Raw genomic sequence first — 13,329 nt, 5'->3', positions numbered from 1 at the left:
TGTAAAAATCATCTTTTGTTGTATGCAAGAAAGCTTTGCCACATTTGTGCAAGCATAACTTTGATTGTGTAGTACGAATTTGGGAGAAAAGTGAATAAAAGAAGCAATTGGATTTGAAGCTTTGATTGGAAGAATTGTGATAGAGAAAATTAGAAGCTTTGACTGTAATTTGTGCCTATTTTCTTGATTCATGTTATTATTGTGTGTTCAATAAAAGAGCTTAGTGATTTAAGAAGCAATCGGAGCTGAAGCTTTGACTGGGAGTGGTTGTGGAAATATATAACTAGAAGCTTTGTTTGTAGCTTTTACTTATCTTTTAATTCGCAAAATAGTTAACTTATTTTTTACTTTTAGGAGTCTTTGTGCCCTAATTGTAAAGTTTTCCTATATAGAATTACGACTGGACTTAGAGCCAAAGCGATATATAGTCAGCTAGCCTTTGAGTTAGTGAAGATTTATCGGTATCACTATTTCCAGCTCTTGATAGAAGTGTAGTTAGAGATTCACCCTACCCATTGCTCGCTTCATGAGTAAGTAGATTTTTTCTTGGAAGATAAGAAGAAAGGATATTGGTAACACCCATTTTATAAAATCTGTCGACTTTTTGCTTACCTTGAGTTGATCCAAGAAACAGTGAGAAGGAGGAGCCTTCCCTTTAAGGTAGGAGACACTTTGTCTCACATGTTGTGACTGGTCGTCCTATTTTGTGATTGGATTTTTACCCAAAACTGTCGGTTGCAAAATATCCACCCAACATAAGCGATACGCTATTTACGTATACTTGTACATATTAGTTTGTCTACATATATATATAATATAATACATCCAACATCAGATAGTGCAGAGCATCCATAATCCAATTTAAAGAGAACAATTTTTTATTTCTATAGATATATTTTTAAATGAGATGGCCTAGTCAGCTTAGAGTGGAAACTTGGTATTACTTCGTCTGCCCTTCTACTTTCCTTGGCAAAGGTGGGTTTAGACGAATACCTGACAAACTCGGCAGCAGGTTGGTGTTCATGCCCCAATCCCTCCCTCTCTATGCTTTCCCCTCCTTCGTTGCCCACATGCAAAGAAAATAACAAAGTGAAAGTACACTTCTAATATTTTTAATGCAAATGATATAATCATAACAAGTAACCACCTTAACCAGCCATTACAATTCACGTGAAATCATAATGAATAACCAATTTAATCAACCATTTTCAATTCACATGAGACCTTAATGACAATAATTTATTTTCAAAACATTTTTAAATTAAAAGTAAAAAATGGGATGTAACACCTAAAGTCAACCCTATGTTAGGGGCTTTGTGATATTAGTATTTTTGAGATTCTTTTGGCTGCTATCATGAGACTACAAGAGCGTTTTGACCATCTTAAGATGGAGAGGTACCTTCATGACCATACCCTTTGTGGGGACGATTGCCTTCACCACCAAGCTATGATCTCCATTCTTTTTTTTTTGGATGGCATGGTTCTTTTGGCCGCCTCGCTAGAGGGGTTGTAGATATGACACTTGGGGTCTTTTTGTGAGTTGCGGTATTTGACAATTAGTTTGAGGAAGACCAAGGTGATGGTATTCAATACGCTTAAGACTTTTCACCTCCATATCTTCAAGGTTTTGGAGGTGGAGATCTCTTCCTCATACATATACTTGCAGTCAAGTTCTCTTGGACTCGTTTAGGACACTTTATCCTAAATGACACTTAGGGACATGCTTATTAGACGTACTATTCTCTATGGTTTAGTGGTGTGGGGTCTTCTTTGATGGACTATGATCGGGCTTTTATCGAGTGGGTTCAAATTCTTCTCCTCCACCGCATCATTCGGTGCAATCAATTTATCCCACACAACATTGTTTGTGTAGAGTTTGGAGCTCGCTCCTTCAGGCTTGAGGCCATGTTTGATTTGGTTTTGAACCTTCATTGCCTTCAGGCTTTTGCTGATTTTGGTGATGGGTGTCACATATACGCTTAGCTCGCCTATTGTTTTCATAGTGTCATTGCTACTTTTTTGGTTTGCTCAGGTCAGGCTTGCGATTGGTTCTTGAGACTTCTACCTTGCTAGGGTCTATTGGGATCACCATGGATTGCTTGATCCCTTCTAGTACTCTGTTGATGTTCCCCCTAGGAAAAACCTTCTTCCTTCTCGCTAGGAGCTGAATAGGTGCATCTAAGATGACATTTAAAGTAGTTTACTTACACTATTTGGGTGGATTTGACATTGGTTTGAGAAGTTGGACTTCATCTCCTACTAAGGAATTCCCAAACACTTAGTAAGTTTTTCAATTAAGACGAACTTGGTCTTGGAAACTATATTTTTCCACAAATTTCTATGAATTCTAGAAATCCAGAATATTCAAAATTTTCTCAATTGTAGGCACAATCTCTATGGTTCCAAAAATAGAAAGGTTAAAAAATAGAAATTGACAAAGCAAAAGCATATTTCCAAATCTAGAAAAAGAAAACAAAAAAGTAGGATTCTGATTGGCCTCTAAATGCCAAAATACATATGTTCCATGGAGTTTTGACGATGGGGATGGTTTAGTGGATAGGTATGTGTTTTTCGTTCTAGTATGATTTAGGGCCAATTTATAGGTAACAATAGGGGACGACTATTAAAAATAGGGAATATAGAGAAGTTTCAAATATGCATATCATAACATTGATAAAGCATTCATCATTGACATTTTAGAAGCTTAATAAATAGCATTGGACTTAATTTAAGATTTCACATTTGAATTGATAAGCAAAATAACAAAATTCAAATGCTTGTGGGCACCATCACGATTTCAAATTAAAAGTATGCCTAATGTTTTTAACACTGGTAGACGAAAAATGGCTTGAGCCATAGGGGATGGTTAGAAATCCATTGGATGGGTAGGGGACTTCTAGTTGTCCCTTAGCTGTCTTGAGGGCTTCTAGCCATACCCACGGACTTTGCTGCTCCCAAAATGGCATTCAGGGATGATACCAGATTTCACAAAAATGGGACGCCTTTGGGGACAACAAATTCCTATCCTCGAATTGTCCCAGGGATGGGTTTGGGTGGGATTTCATAGGGGATGCGTCCCCTTGGAGCATAGCAAAATACAAAATTTTTGTAAAAGCGAAAAGCAAAAAGGCAACTTTTCCTAAAAATTAGTTCTCCGTGTTGACCTTAAACAATATCTATCTTTGCCCTCTCCCCTTTTACTTTTTTGATATGCTCCTCAACTTGGATTGAACTCTTAAATTCTGAGAGATTAGAGACTTTGTTGGAGTGTCATCTCTTTGGTGAAGAGGTACACTAAGTGGCTTAAAGGGATGATCTAAAGAGGATGAAAAGGGCATTGATAGGGAGAAATTACATGGATATCACAGATTGATTAAGAGCAGAGAATCACAAGAATCTTTCAGATCTATAGAATATATACAGCTTTGTATGGGTGCAGATATATATGTACAACATGTGTTAGTACTTGTATTCATGTAGATACTAAAGAAATATTGGTACGCAGATTTCAAATAAGAGCATGCAGATTGAAGGAGAAGAATCAAGGAAATCAATTCAATTACATTGGTGCTCATAAAAAGAAGAGCAGTTCAAATTTCAGGAGTTTCCATCATTTGTGATGGATGGAAGGATGCTAGAAATAGACCACTAATCAATGTGGTTGCAATGAGCCCAAAGGGGGCAAGGTTTTTGAGAACAGTGGAATGCAAGGCTGAAGAAAAAGATACACAGTTTATTGCCAACATTCTAATTGAAGCAATTGAATCTGTGGGGCCAGAAAATGTTGTTCAAGTGATCACAGATAATGCAAAAGTATGCAGAGCAGTTGGGTTGGTCGTGGAGGCAAGATATCCAAAAATTTGGTGGACTCCTTGCGTAGTTCATTCGTTGAATTTGATGCTCCAAAAAATAGGCAAAATTTAATGGATACAAAAGATTTATGAAGAAGCCAAAGAGATTTAGATGTTTATTTGTAATCATCACATGTCACAGGCCATTTACAAACAATTCCCTAAGCTAGAGTTGTTAAGGGTAAATGTCTTGTCTCAAAAATATTCATATTGTTTTTTTATTGAAATGTATTTAAGATTTATATGGTTTTAAAATGTTTTTATTTTTATTTTTATTGAAGGTGGTTGAAACACGCTTTGCCACACACTACATTGTTCTCAAAAGGCTTGTTGATGTCAAACAAGCTTTGAAAATTATGGTGATTAGGGACATTTGGACAGTATGGAGACAATCACAAACAGATAGAGCAAATAATGTCAGGAGGTTAATTCTTGATGAGGATTGGTGGGCTCAAATAGAATATTTACTATCTTTCATTGGGCCAATACACCCTGATCCGTCGATGTGATACTGATAAGCCAATATTAGGTGACATCTATGATTGCATAGATACAATGGTGGAGCAAGTTATAGATATTATTATAGAAAAAGAGCAAGATCCCTCTGAATTTTATTATAAGCAAATATATGATGTAATAAAAAAAAAGATGGGATAAAATGACAACTCCATTGCAACTTTTGGCCTATGCTTTAAACCCTAAGTACTACCATGCTGATATGTTAGCATTGCCAAATAGGACAGCACCAAATAGGGATGTTGAGATTGTTGAAGGATATAAAAAAGATTTAGAAAATGTTTACAGATCCTAGAGTTGCTGTGGAGATTCGAGATGAGTTTGGGACATTTGCTTCCTCTGATGGAACTTATGCAGATGTTGATGCAATGGCAGATAAAAAAGAAATGGATCCTATAAAGTGGTAGAACTTCCATGGTGCCATGACTACACATTTGCAAAAGCTAGCAATCAAGCTTCTATCATAGGTTTGATTTTATACTAATTATTCTAATAAGAATTATTTCTTATTTCAAATGCTTTTGATTGTTTGTGTCTTTGTAATTGTAACTTATAAATCATAATATAAAACTCTTTTATTGTAGGTTTCTAGTTCTTCGGCATTTGAGAGGAATTGGAGTACATATGGCTTTATCCATTCTGTGAAATGAAATAGGTTGGCAGCCAGCAAAGAAGAGGACCTTGTCTATGTGCACTCTAATCTTCGTCTATTGTCACATTCCTCTACAGACTACATCAAAGGACCTAATAGACTTTGGGATATACAACCTGAGATAAGTGACATTGATGTATCCATAAATGCATTGACACATCTCAACCTCAATGTTGAGAATTCTGACATGGTCAGAGGACCCTTCGCTGAATCGTCAATGGGTTCTGAGAGTCAAGGTGGTGGTCATACTCAATCCAGCTATCCTAACTCTTTAGAGAATCTTGATGATCTAGATCTCGAGTTTCAAGAGAACATTGATAATATTTTTGATAGCACGTGATTCTACCAAACTATTTTTGTATTTGAATTTTGTTTTAATAATAAAACTATATCTAACTATAGTATTTTGGAATATGTCGCAATTATGTGTTCATATTGCTTTCATTATAATGAAAAACTTCTTTAATGACTCTGAAAATTTGTTTATATATATATATGTTTTAAGAGTGTTGTATTTGCCGTTCCCAAATAAGAGGTCTCAAAAATTGGCCATACCTGTACTCGACACTGTACCCGTACCCGATACCGTACCCGTATCCGATACCGTACCGGTGTCCATGCAACTCTGCTGTTTATGCATGAGTAATATGCTCATATAATCTCTTATGTGTTTGGTTTAGTTAATGATGTGAAATACAATTCTAAATCATTAATGTTTTTTTTTAATGTTGGAAGCAATAGGTAGACCACCCCATGATGGATGTCCATTGTGCCTGTCAGTTGGGGTCAATTGGGTATAAAGTCCACTCTTGGGCTTAGATGGGAGGATTTCTGGGATCCTATTATGGTTTCCTTTTCAACCTCTATGATGGTTGATTATTGGACCAATCATAGTCATAATAGGATGAATAAGGAGACATGAATAGGGAGTGCAAAGGCGAGTGTGTAGGTAGGCCAGTCCATGATGGATGCCCAATGAGCTTGTGACTTGGGGCCAATGGGGTATAAAATCCACCTTTGGGCTCACCGTGAGGACTGCTTTGGGCTAATCTTTCATGCTACCTCATTCAAAACCTACTGTGATTGACTACAAAAAAATGAATATAGATTTGATGATGTGATTTGACTTATCCAATGAACTACGATGATTATACACATTTGTACTTGTGTGGTTTTAAACCCTAATAGAAATAGTTGGTCTTATGCCATTTTATTGCAAATATTTTCTAACATGATTGCAGTATCTCCATCAGTTTATATCTTGCTTAAAGACATTTAATTGGTAAAAGTTATATCTCTATCTATCTTACCTTTCTTATTTAATGGAACTTGTGATTGAAGAGAAAGTTAAAGAATCATCCCACAAGGTGACATTACAGCTTGGGTATGCTTGACATGATCAATTAAGTGTGATAACTGAATCCTCTTTGTATATATTGAACTTTTCCTTCAATAATAAAGTGCACATTTTTTCCTGTATTTATGAATTATTAGCACTAGAAAAGGATAACTAACAATTTCTTGTCATTGCAAGAGGTATTGTAAATCCTTGAGCTTGAACACATTTTAGACACAATACTATGTCAGATCTCATAATGGAGTTCCAACCATTTTTTGTTGCCATTTGTTTGCAACATATGTTTTGGAGCAATGCGATTAACTATTTTGATTTCATCTATCAAATTTGTTTGACTTTTCTATGTTTTATGGCTTTTGTATAACCTCTTCTTTTGTTGTGTCTTTTGCTTTCTTTTTTGTTCTTTCTCAGCTCACTGCTTGGTCATCTTGCTCTTGGCAGTGCCTTTTGTTATATGCTTTCAGTCCCTTAGACCCTTTTGTGGTCTCTTTTTGGACATTAACAAATTTTTTTTTTTCTTATCTAATGTTTTTTATATCTTTATGCAGACAAAGACAACAAACCAGATTGAGCATGAGCCAGTGCATTACCCAGAAATTGTTTTGTGTATTGAGTTTTATCACAATATAAGGAAGGAACATAAGGTATGATAAGTTCGATGCTTGTAAGTAGTGAATTTAATATTCAATTTTTACATTAGTGGCAAATATCCTGATATGTGATTAGCATGGTGCTTTGAGATATACTTTTCTTTGAATTTGTAAATGTGTGTAGTTTGGGTACCTTGAAAACCTAGGATGTGTTTATTTAAAATAAAACTAGTTAAAGTTCTTTTATATTTCTTTCATTTTATGTTGTTACAAACTTGATTTTGAGTCTTATTCTCTATTTTTTTATCCATTTAGGGTTGATAGAACTCAAAATGTGTCTTGAAAAGTTGCAAAAAGTTGCTTTGAAGATATTTTTTAAATAGAGAGTACTGTGTACTATTATTATTAAGCCTCAGGAAATATTAAATTGCATCTGAAAGGAAGCTAATCAAATTTGTATAACAGAAAAAGTATTCAGCTGCTTGTTCTTCTTTGATGAAATCCAAATTTTGTATCTAGAATAATTTATATTATCCAACCTATAGTGACCCAAGAGAAGCACAGGTATATAACTATTGTTTAAACATTTGATGTATTCGATGAATGATACACAATGAAAATATAGATCATTACAAGAGGTTCAAACTGAAGCAAAAGTCTTCCAAAAATAGAAGTCCAAAATAAAATAATAAATAAAACTCCAAAATGATCAGTGATAGAAGAATTTAAGAAGCTAGCTAATAGTAGAAAACTAAAAATAACAAAATATTCTAATACCCCCTCTTAATTGTCAGTCAACCCTAGAGAAGACAATCTACAGGTCTTTTGGTCATAAATGCATAGAAGGCAGGGATGTTACTGTTTAGCTTCAGTCGGAACCTTCATATGCCTGGTTGGCCTCACATAACATGTATATGTGGCGGCTTCTTTGGAAGAAACTAAAAAATAAAATAAAATTGTTATAAGGTGGTTGGCCAACTAGGAAATATGTCTTTTGGAGGTTTAAGGCACAAATTAATGAAAGATCAAATGCTTCATTCAATCATCCAATTCAAGTGATAGCTACAACATGGAGTAGCAAATTGAATTGCAATAAGAAGCACCAGATCAATTGGATACAGGAGGTCAGAAGATCTATATTGTAGATCTACATTATATCATACAGATTAGATCCATATATAGCTGTTGGATATATTCTAATAGTTTGCAGTCATTCTTCTGCCTAGTGATTGGGTAAAGTTGTAATCAGACTCCTATCATTTTGATCAATAAAATTAAAGATTCATTGCTGGGGTTTTCACCTTCAAAATTGAAGGCTTTCCCAAGGTATATACTGCATGATCTTGTAGAATTTGTTTTACTTAAGCAATTTTGTTAATCTGATACTAAATTTAACATGGTATCAGAGTGGGATTGAGAAGATTGTGTTCCGATTTCACTATTGCTGAAAAGTTCTTGGTCATCTCTCAACTTCAAGGTGCAATATCAAGTCTTGCAAATGGTGTACGGTCTCAAGGTCAAAGATAGACTTGAAGATGTCTCAAATGCCACTTCATGGTGTTAAATCCATAACTCTGATCAACATACTGATCTGACTGCGAAGATCGCACAGATCTTAGCATTCTCTTGATGCCTTATGAAAGCCTAGATTTATATTGCTCCTTTTGGTAGGCATGATCAGTGTCTCCCTTAGGTTTTGTTTGTTTGAGTGTTTAACCTTAACTAATCCTAGTTAATACTGTTTACATGTCATTACATCCTTTAGGCGATTATGAGGAGGAGTTTATGGGCCAACCTAGATAGGGTCATGTCCCTTCAAGGGGCATGCCCTTTGGGTAAGGTATTTATGAAGGGTGTGGTTGTAGTTAAAGGACACACAAATAACATCAAGTCTGCTCCTTTAAGCAAGTCTGCCCTATTCAAACACTTCTAGAAATAAAAGATTTCAGAATAATAATTTCATTATTAACATCTCTTAGACAAGGCTGAACAAAGATAATCTTCAGCAAGCATTGGAGAAGGTATTGTTTCAGTTTGATCACACAGAATTTGCAAAAACTTAACATGGTATTAGAGCTCTGGTAGTCGAACTTAGGCTCTGCAAATTAAACAATCAGACTGAGTGTATCTAGCAACATTCTCCTATCTTCAATGACATACACAATTAGACCTGAGGACAGGTTTGATGGGAAAGAACACTTCGATGCTTGGAAATTCAAAATCCTAATGATTCTTGAAGAAAATGATGTGAAACAGTTAGTTGATAAAACATACAAGCTACCTGATACTGAACCTAATAAAACTATCTGGAGTAAAGGAAGCAAGAAAGCCATGCAGATCATATTAGATGGAGTAAAAAGTGAAATAGTACCCATGCTAACGAAACATCAAACATCATTCAATACGATGAATGCATTATTGAATGCATATGAGGTTAACAATGCAACTAGAGTCCTCGCACTAAAAAGATAAATAAATCTTATATAGAGAAAGAAGGGAGAATCAATGAATTCTTACTTCCTAAGAGTTGCCAGTCTAATAGATGAACTTTGCAAGTATAAGAACCATAATTGATGACAAAGAATTAACACTGATGGCTATAGATGGATTACCAGATTCATGGGAAACATTTGCACAAGGAGTAAGTGCTAGAGACAATCTTCCTGACTTCAATAGACTTAAGGGAGATTGTCTTCAGGAAGAATCCAAAAAACTTAAGAAAGGGGAAAAGTTGAAAACTGAAGACGAAGAACTTCATGTTCTCAACACAAATTCCTATAAAGGTAAGGAGAAGCACTTCAAGAAGAAGAAAGGTAATCAAAACAATGACAAAACTAAGAAAGATCTATCCAAAATAAAATGCTTCAAATGCAAAAAGTTTGGACAATACAGATCTAATTTCTCTGAGAATTCTAAACAACAAGTAAACTGTACAAACATTACTAGGAAAGAACCTAACTATGATCTTGAGAATCGTGTATTGTATTCAGCACTATCAAATGAAGTCTTAAGTAAGGCATGGGCAATTGATAGTGAATCATCTCGACATATTATAGGATATAGAGAAGCACTAGACTCTATATCAAAAAAAGTTAATGATGAAGTCACCATAGGTGATAATTCAACACATTCTGTCAAAGGAATTGGAAATTGCACCTTGAAACTAAAGTTGGGTAGTTCTCTTCTTCTCAAAGGAGTACTCTATATACCAAGAATAAAAAGGAATCTAATCGCAGTTATAGCACTTGAAGATAATGGACATAATGTTGCATTCATGGACGGTAAAGTAATGACCTGGTCTAAGAACTCATTTAAGAAAGAAAAATTGATTGGTCAAAGAAAGGGGTACTTGTATGAATTAAATTCAGAACCTAGTCGACCTATTCAAGCCTTAATTTATGAAGCTGCTCATATAAACGAAATATGGCACAGAAGGTTAGGACATCTAAATTTCAAAACCTTATCAACTATGGAGAAGATGGTTACTGGTTTACCTAAATTGAATGAAGATCACTCAAGCATATGCAAAGGATGCGCTTTGGGTAAGAACACCAAAAGTCCATTTCATGATAGCACTAGAAAAACTAACAATATTTTGGAATTAATCCACTCAGATTTATGTGGACCTATGTTTGTTCCTTCTCTTGGAGGATTCTGGTACTATATACTTTTTATAGATGACTTCTCTGGAAAAACTTGGATTTACTTCTTAAAATGTAAAGAATTAGAAGAAATTCTTAAAAGATTTAAAGAATTTAAAACTTTAACTAAAAACTTATCAGGACATAAAACTAAAACTGTTAGGACTGATAATGGAGGGGAATATACCTCAGATTTGTTTAAAGTGTTTTGTAAAGAAACAAGAATTAAGAGGGAGTATACTGTTTCTTATAACCCACAACAAAACGGGGTAGCAGAAAGGAAGAATAGGACAATTATAGAAGTTGCAAGAGCTGTGATATTTGATCAAAATCTAAAATATTAACTTTGGGTAGAAGTCTCTTGTACTACTGTCTATATTCAAAATAGAAGTCCTCACTCCTACCTTAGAGATAAAACCCCTGAAAAAGTCTTTACTAAGGTTAAACCTAATATAAGCCATCTTAGGATTTTTGGGTGCCTAGTATATATTCATGTTCCAAAAGATAAGAGAACTAAGTTAGAACCTTGCGGGAGGAAAGGTATTTTTGTAGGGTATAGTGAAACATCTAAAGCATATAGGATTTTCATACCTGGTCAGAAAAATATTGAACTTAGTAGGGATGTAATTTTTGAAGAATATTTAGCTTTCAAAAGAGCCTAATTCTGGAGATCCCTCTCCCTTACCTATTTATGAAGAAAATATTGAATCTGAGTCTCAGAGGGAGAACATTTGAAGAAATTGAAGATGAAATTCAAAATCTCAATCTTGAAGAAACTCAAAATTCTAAGAAAAGACCGCTTTGGGCCATTAAGATAGTAGAGGAAGCACAAGACTTTGCTGCACCATTTGAAACCTTCAGAGAAAGCAAAAGACTCAAAAGATTTTCTAGTTATGCAACAAACATGAATAATTTGTCTAAATCAGAACCAACCTATGTTTTAGAAGCTACTAAACATACAGCTTGGAAGGATGCTATGACGAAAGAATACCAATCCATTATGAAGAATGATGTTTGGGAAATTGTTCCAAGACCTAAAGGAAAATCTGTTGTTTCTTCCAAGTGGATATTTAAAATGAAGCATGCTGCTGACGGTAGCATTGAAAAATATAAAGCTAGATTTGCAGCCAGGGGATTCTTTCAGAAAGAGGGGATTAATTATGAAGAAACCTTTGCTCCTGTTGCCAGATACACCTTTGTAAGAGCAGTCCTAGTTGTTGTAGCATCGAAGGGATGAAAAGTACATTAGATAGATGTAAAAACAACATTTCTAAATGCAAATATTACAAAAGAGGTATACTTTGAGCAACCTGAAAGATTTGAAACTCATAACCCTACATTTTTTGTTTGCAGGCTCAAGAAAGCTCTCTACGGGCTTAAACAAGCTCCAAGGGCATGGTATGAATGAATTGATAAGTATCTCACCGGCTTAGGATTCTCTAAGAATGAAGCTGATCTAAATCTATATTATAAAAGGGATAAAGATGATATGGTAATTTTGATATTGTATGTTGATGATTTACTAATAACAAGTGATGATCATCTCATAGATCAATGCAAGAAAGATCTAATCAGAGAATTTGAGATGAAAAATTTAGGACTCCTTCATTACTTCCTAGGATTGGAAGTATGGCAGAATTTTGACATCATACTCAATCAAAGAAAGTATATATTAGATATCGTGAAAAGATTTGGAATGTGGAACTGCAGACCTATGTCTTCTCCCATCGAGACTAATCTACATAAACTTAAGCAGCAGCAGAATCACCCTCCATATATTCTACTCTTTACAGACAAATGATTGGGTCCCTTACGTATTTGGTAAATACAAGATCTGATATTTGCTATGCTGTTAATATCTTAAGTTAGTTTATGTGCCAACCAAAGGAGATTCACCTAGTTGCAGTCAAACACATCATGAGATACTTACAAGACACTCTTAGCGTTGGGCTCAAGTATGAGAAAGTTGAATTGGACTACATGGATACACAAAATCAGATTGGGCTGGAAGTGTTATTGACAAGAAAAACACTTCAGGATGTTGTTTCAGTTTAGGCTCAGCAATGATATCTTGGATATGCGGAAAGTAGTCTTCAATAGCACAAAGTTCCATAGAAGCCGAATATATTGCAGCAGCGATGGCCTCTTGGGAAGTAGTTTGGCTTAGAAAGTTACTTGTGGGATTATTTGGTCAAGCCATAAATCCTATGATTATTCATTGTGATAATCAGAGTTCAATCGAGCTTTCCGTGAATCCAGCTTTTCACGACAGGTCTAAGCATATCGAAATTCTTTACCATTATATAAGAGATATGGTAGACATGAATATTGTAAAATTAGAATACATTTGCACTGCAGATCAGACAACAGATATTCTTACCAAGCCTCTCTCTCGAGTAAAAATAGAGCACTTCAAGAAAAGACTTGGTATGGTTGAATTGTAATACATTTGTATTCTTTGAATTATTATAAAATAATTTTATTGTTAGGCTATTGACTGTTATGGGCTCCACCATTTGTATTCATTATCTAAGAGGTGACGATCTTTGAGATAATGAACACTTGTATAAAAGACATTATGAGAGATGACGATCTCTTAGATAATTTGCTAAACAATAGAGATCTATTGTAAGATCTAGATGAGTTCAAGATCACATTGTGATGTAGACATTGTTATGCCTGTAAGTCACAATTTGGGTAAAGGAAGAATTTTATTATTCTC

The 13,329-nt window shown here is 34.8% G+C and overlaps 1 protein-coding gene across 1 annotated transcript in view; it reads left to right on the top strand.

Moving 5' to 3' along the window:
• The window catches only part of SRD2 (snRNA activating complex family protein), a 123,976-nt gene that overhangs the window by 97,377 nt on the left and 13,270 nt on the right, over window positions 1-13,329 (top strand). Inside the window, exon 8 of the mRNA XM_089822418.1 lies at window positions 6,925-7,020. Within this exon, the coding sequence (XP_089678544.1) occupies window positions 6,925-7,020 (96 nt within the window). The remainder of the gene's footprint in view (window positions 1-6,924; window positions 7,021-13,329) is intronic.

Source organism: Cupressus sempervirens, chromosome 3, assembly GCF_028749045.1.
Source record: "Cupressus sempervirens isolate cs-2001-9-10 chromosome 3, ASM2874904v1, whole genome shotgun sequence".
In the NCBI taxonomy this organism is placed as follows: Eukaryota; Viridiplantae; Streptophyta; class Pinopsida; order Cupressales; family Cupressaceae; genus Cupressus; species Cupressus sempervirens.
This window is presented reverse-complemented; position numbering and strand designations above follow the sequence as displayed.